The sequence below is a fragment of the Galeopterus variegatus genome, unplaced genomic scaffold (assembly GCF_000696425.1).
Source record: "Galeopterus variegatus unplaced genomic scaffold, G_variegatus-3.0.2 Scaffold7514, whole genome shotgun sequence".
In the NCBI taxonomy this organism is placed as follows: Eukaryota; Metazoa; Chordata; class Mammalia; order Dermoptera; family Cynocephalidae; genus Galeopterus; species Galeopterus variegatus.
This window is the reverse complement of record NW_007733625.1, coordinates 73,708-79,588: the sequence shown is the minus strand read 5'-3', so window position 1 is coordinate 79,588 and position 5,881 is coordinate 73,708. Positions and strand designations below refer to the sequence as shown.

General features: G+C 38.8%; 1 protein-coding gene across 1 annotated transcript in view; it reads right to left on the bottom strand.

The window, feature by feature from the left end:
* SLC35B4 (solute carrier family 35 (UDP-xylose/UDP-N-acetylglucosamine transporter), member B4) overlaps positions 1-5,881 on the bottom strand; it is a 24,200-nt gene that overhangs the window by 13,191 nt on the left and 5,128 nt on the right. Inside the window, exons 2-3 of the mRNA XM_008592025.1 lie at positions 4,076-4,189; positions 1,144-1,246 (exon numbers count right to left, since the gene is read on the bottom strand). Of these exons, the coding sequence (XP_008590247.1) occupies positions 1,144-1,246; positions 4,076-4,189 (217 nt within the window). The remainder of the gene's footprint in view (positions 1-1,143; positions 1,247-4,075; positions 4,190-5,881) is intronic.

Below are 5,881 nucleotides of genomic sequence, written 5' to 3'. Positions count from 1 at the left end.
CAGTGAGCGGGAACCGGTCTCCACATGGGATCCGAACCCTCGGCGGGAGCGCCACCGCATTTCCAAGTGGCGCACTCTCCAGTGTGCCACCGGGCCGGCCCACGACCCCCAGTTTTAATGAAAGAAGTCAGGCAGGGACCTCTCTTTTCTCTGGAAAGGTGTCAATCAATCAACAAATGTTTACTGAAAGTATACTATGTGTTCAGTGCTTTGAAGGTCATCTTGATAATTATAATTAGCTCTGTAAAGTCGCTTCAGGAATAGCACATCCAGACTCACACAAATCTCAGACCACATGAAATGTTATCATTCCAATTATCACCCATTTTGCATTCTTCTGCAGTCCTCACACTGTATTCCCCCTTGAAGTCTTCCCTGCTCTTCACTCTAAACTTATTTATATATGTAGGACAGACACACAGGTCTTCCACCAAACGTGAGGCAAAGAAGAAAACCTGTACTGCTTTGGGAGAAACCCTACCTCCATCAAGATTTCCCTTATTTAATTATCTTAAGTCTCTGCTTAGCAATTTTGAATACGAAATTAACCAGATGAAGGAAATTCAAGGTAAAATCTGTTTTCCAGGGAAAATTTAATTTTCTTTTTATTAATTGCCCATTAGACCCCAGATAAATAAAAGTAAACCCATCCACTTTGACTCCACTTTGACATCTGTCTTTTCGCCTTGCTTCTCCAATGAAAGCTGTCCTTGCTCCTCATTCACAAACCACTTCTTTTTTTTTTGTCTTTTTGTCTTTTTCCGTGTCCGGCAACGGATCTCAACCCTCAGTGTTGCCCCCGTACCGGACCGGGGACCGGCAACGGGATTGCAACCCTCGGAGTCGCTCCCGTGCCTCGCTCAGCCAGTGAGCGGGAACCGGTCTGTATGTGGGATCCGAACCCTCGGGCGGGAGCGCCTCCGCGCTTCCCAAGCGGCGCACTATCCAGTGCGCCACCGGGCCGGCCCCACAAACCACTTCTTATACCCTAGACCGCACTCATTACAAGACCTTTCCACATGTTCAATCTACCTACTTATATTCTTCAGAGGAACANGCACTCATTACAAGACCTTTCCACATGTTCAATCTACCTACTTATATTCTTCAGAGGAACAGCCACATGTGAGGTGTGGCACTTACAGATCTGAAGATCATGTGCAGAGGCATGGCAATGTTGAGGTTCAGCGCGTAGTTGTTCACCACGCTGACAGTGAAGAACATGGTGACCATTATGGCATAGTACCTGAAATGCAGAGACAAGCACACATCACACAGAATCTACCCTTTCAGGAAAACCAAGTATAGAATAAAATATATATTTCTGGTTAAAAAAGGATTTTGCTTATTTCCTCTGCATTCAAATGCTGCATCACTATTATCATATGAAATACTAAGTATATATAAAAATACTTTACAAAGCCAGACTAATGTGAGAAAAGTTTGAATTACAGGATATTTAAAGAAACACTAGTTTAATATTTTTCAAATATGCATATTGACTTAGAACTAGGCTTTAAAAATGTTACCTAACAGTCATCAACAGGTTTTTAAAAGTGAATGAATAACTTTATTATTGTATCAGTTCTTTGTTTATCATTTTCATATACCTCTGAAGATCTTGAAAGTGGTTAATTCTCTCAAATATTTCCTTTAGATACTTGTTTNATACCTCTGAAGATCTTGAAAGTGGTTAATTCTCTCAAATATTTCCTTTAGATACTTGTTTATGCTATTGCTTTTCACTATTTCTAAAAAAAAAACATTTACTAAGTCAAGAATTACTTTTAGCCTAGCAACTGTTAAAATTATCCCACGTTCTGAACCAAATTAATGAGGACATGATTTGACTTGTATAGATTTGTATTTAAAATTAGGGTCCCTGTTTTTTGAGCATTAACAGTTCATAATATAAAAATAAAAACAAAAAAGAAAAAATCCAGTAACCCTAATAACTTAGAAAAATAAAAGGATACATACAAATGAACAACTACGAACCAATGCTATAAATGAATTAAATAAATATTTTACATATGTATGTCCCCATTTTGATCTGGAAAATTCTTAAGATGCCTTTCATACATATTAATTTAAACCATATAAAACTGCCATTTTTTTTAAAGGTCAAAAAGGGTTAAATATCAGCAATTTCATGATTCAACCTACTATATTCAATAAGAGAAAAAAAATAATTAAAATGAATGATTAAAGAATGCAGGTAAAGGAAAATAAGGAAATGTTGATCTTTGAACAAAGATTTCCAACCATTTTCCACTTTTGCACATTTGAAGAATATGACAACACTGAATCCCAAGTTACCTTCCCTGATAAGAACCTATTCTATGATGTTGGTTAGATATAGAGCCATAGGTCACAACAGGCAGCCAAGCCAAGTCTAAATGAACACAGTCTGGAAAGTTTGAGGATCTTGATAATGAATGAAGAACACTGTATTGCATACGTGCAAAATTACTAGCAACAGCTTCTTCACAACTTCTAAATAATATACTATTGGCAACTTCACAAGATTTCTTGCCAAATTTTCTCAGTCTTATCTTGAGGAGATGCCATTTGGAGATAAAGAGAGTTTGTCAAGGTCTTTCCACATTGCTGCCTACATAGCACTGCCTAGATCGCTTACGGGGACGCAGGACGTGAGCAGGATTTTGATTATGGCTTCATATAGAGAAAGTAAAATGGCCACCACAAATAGGACACAGATGAGAGTATGGTTGTCAGGGCAAGATCACGGGGAGCTTCATTCTGAACATCTTGGTAACCACTGAGAGGGGGTGCCATGATAAAACGGTAGAAGTTGAAACAGAGGGATGAAGAGGTACGTGGGAAGAAGGGAGGTCAGCCAGCTAGAACACTGTTATGAAGGTTATGGTGACAGTGAGTATGTTCCTGAACTCTGCAAGGGGCGGATGGAGTGGGAAGAGATAGAGGGAGGAGGTGGGAAAGGGCCAGAAGAGTCCAAAAATGCTGGTCTTCAGGAGCAGAAAGTTTTATGCAGCAGCTAAAGCCAATGAAAAACAAACAAGAAAGTATTCAGAATACTTAGCATAGCATAGGAAATGAAAAAGTACAATGTCAATAACAAAATTGGGCCAGATTTTCTATAGAAGGCTATTCACGAATGCTATGTTAATAACAAAATTGGGACAGATTTTCTATAGCAGGCTATTCACGAATGCTGCAAAAGAGCACCCATGAGCATGAGTGGTGACTTCAGCACCTGGATGCATTTACACCGGAGTGTCACTCTCAAAGGGAGGGATACCATCTTACCAAACATTCATCACTGGATGGTCACCTCAAGTCTCCACAGCAAGAATGCTGAGTTTTCAACACATTGTCTATTATAAGAACTGCCCTGTTTTCTCTCTGTCCCCATGAGTACAGTTATGCCAATCTGGACTAATGGACAGATCTGGTACCAACAATTTTGACTTAGCTTGCCATTCATTTTCTTTTAATTGAAGTGAATTTCACAGAACACAAAATTAACCTTTTGAAAGTGAACACTTTGGTGGCATTTATTACACTCACAATGTTGCGTAACGACCACCTCTATTTATTTCCAAAAGCCATTCCTTTTTTAAAGGAACAGTGATACTGCTCTTAGCATATTTGATGCTAACTTTACCAACACAGAGGACAGCATACATAACTATTAAAAATCTCTGGTCACACTAGGCCTTCTGACTGACCTTACACTAATATATGTGTGTATACACACACACACACACACACACACAAGGGGTCTTCAAAAAGTTCATGGAAAGATTCGTACTATCTTTTAATTCCATTTTTCCACGAACTGTTTGAAGTATCCTCGCATATACTCTATTGTCTCCACCACGGTTATTTCAAATAGTGTGGTGGAAATTTTATTCTTAAAATAGGCTCCCTAGAGTTTTACAACATATTAAATTCAGAAAATGAATTATTATTCTACTGATATCTTTGATATAAATCTTGTAAAAGGATATCTCATACTCCTTGTTTACAGGTACCACCTCTGAACTTTTTCATAAAAACAAAAGCTAAAAGAGATTTCAATATGCCATACCTTATTGGAATAGCTGGTGGCTTCCTTCCCAAATCGGCTTCAAAGAGGAAGCCTTCCACAGCAATAAATAAAAATTGTGCAAATGTCACAATGTTGCCACATCCTGGATGCTTCCTGTATAGTAAATAACAAAAAGAAAAAAAAACTGAGATAGAGGGCAGTAAAAAGTGTTGCTTTCTTATTTCACTCTTCCCTAGGGGCAACAGGCCACGAGTGAGAATTACTATAACACCCTCATTCTCAGAATTACGACACAGCTTTCCTAGCAAACTGTAGGAAATTGGTCTATGTTCTTATTGGGATCCTCACTTAACCAGAAGGCCTTTAGTCAGGATCCTAGTCAGCTTAGGTAGCAAAGCCCAAGAAGCAAAGTATGCTCAGGGCTCCTGGAATGTTTATATATCTCTCCCGACCAGGAATCACCAAGATTGCTATCCAACGAAGAAATGTGCCCAGCGATGAAGACAGGGACATAATCTTAGCACCCCAAGGAGGCAAACACTGGTTCTTGGAATGAGGGGAAATCTTACTTATTTATAAGTATAAAACACAGATATACATGCAGTACATTAACCAGTGTATAGTCGTTCCTCGGTATTCATGGGGGATTGGTTCCAGGACCTCCCGTAGATAACAAAATCCCAGGATGCTCAAGTTCTTGATATAAAATGACATAGTATTTGCATATAACCGACACACATATTCCTGTATACTTTAAATCATCTCTAGGTTACTTATAATACCTAACGCAATGGAAATGCTAAGCAAATAGCTGCTATACAGCACTGGTTAGGGAATAATAACAAGAAAAAAAAATGTCTGCACATGTTCAGTACAGACACAATTTTCTTTTCCGAATATTTTTGATCCATAGTTGAATCCACAAATACGGAACCCATGAATGGGGAGGGTCAACTGTATAGTACATCTATGGAGGAGTAATTAAAAAAAAATGTCTAAAAAGGGTTCTGAGGGGTGCGGACAATAATGAAGAAAAGATGGAGAAACACTGCTTGTAGTCCACTATCCACAATCCTTCACAAGGTGTTTCAAATATATTAGGCACTCAAGAAATGTTTGTGGAACTCAATTGATCCTCTTCAGTGATCCTATGTAATGGTTGAGGAATCTTCCATAGTGACTATTCGGGAACAAACTTACAAAGTAGAAAAATTCCTGACATCTCTCTTGAGGCATGCTGTGAAAATTAGTCACTTAAAATGTTTATGGTTTTCTTGAGCTTGTTCTCCATTCGGCTCTGTTCAATCACCGCAAAAAGTACAAAGTGAGNCTCTTTTTGAAGGTTTCCTTGATAACTACTGCTTTATATTCAATTCAACAATTTTTCCTTTAGCACTTCTTATGTTCAAGGGACAAAGCTAAATGTTGCAGGAATCCATAAATAATCATGTAAGACATTCACCTCATTCAGGGAGCTAATTAAAACTGTTAGCCTAAATATGAATGACAAGAGAAGGAACTTTAACTCTAGATGGTTCCTAGTACAGTGCTTTTCAACTCTAGCCAGGCTGCTCTTTTAAAAACCCATATGCCTGAAGAGACTCATGCTCCTAGATCTGAGTTGATAAGTCTAGGGTAGGGCCCTGGCACCTTTCCATTTGATTCTAATGTGCAGAGTTGGGAACCACCAGTCTAGGTCTGGGGAAAGGGCTGGGAGTGTTTGTATGTGTGTGTGCGTATGTGCATGTGTAAGAGGAACTGGTAATTCTCATGTGCTGACACAGGGATGGGAATCACTGCACTCCACAGTGGTTAAAAGTACACAATGACATGCAAGATCTCACT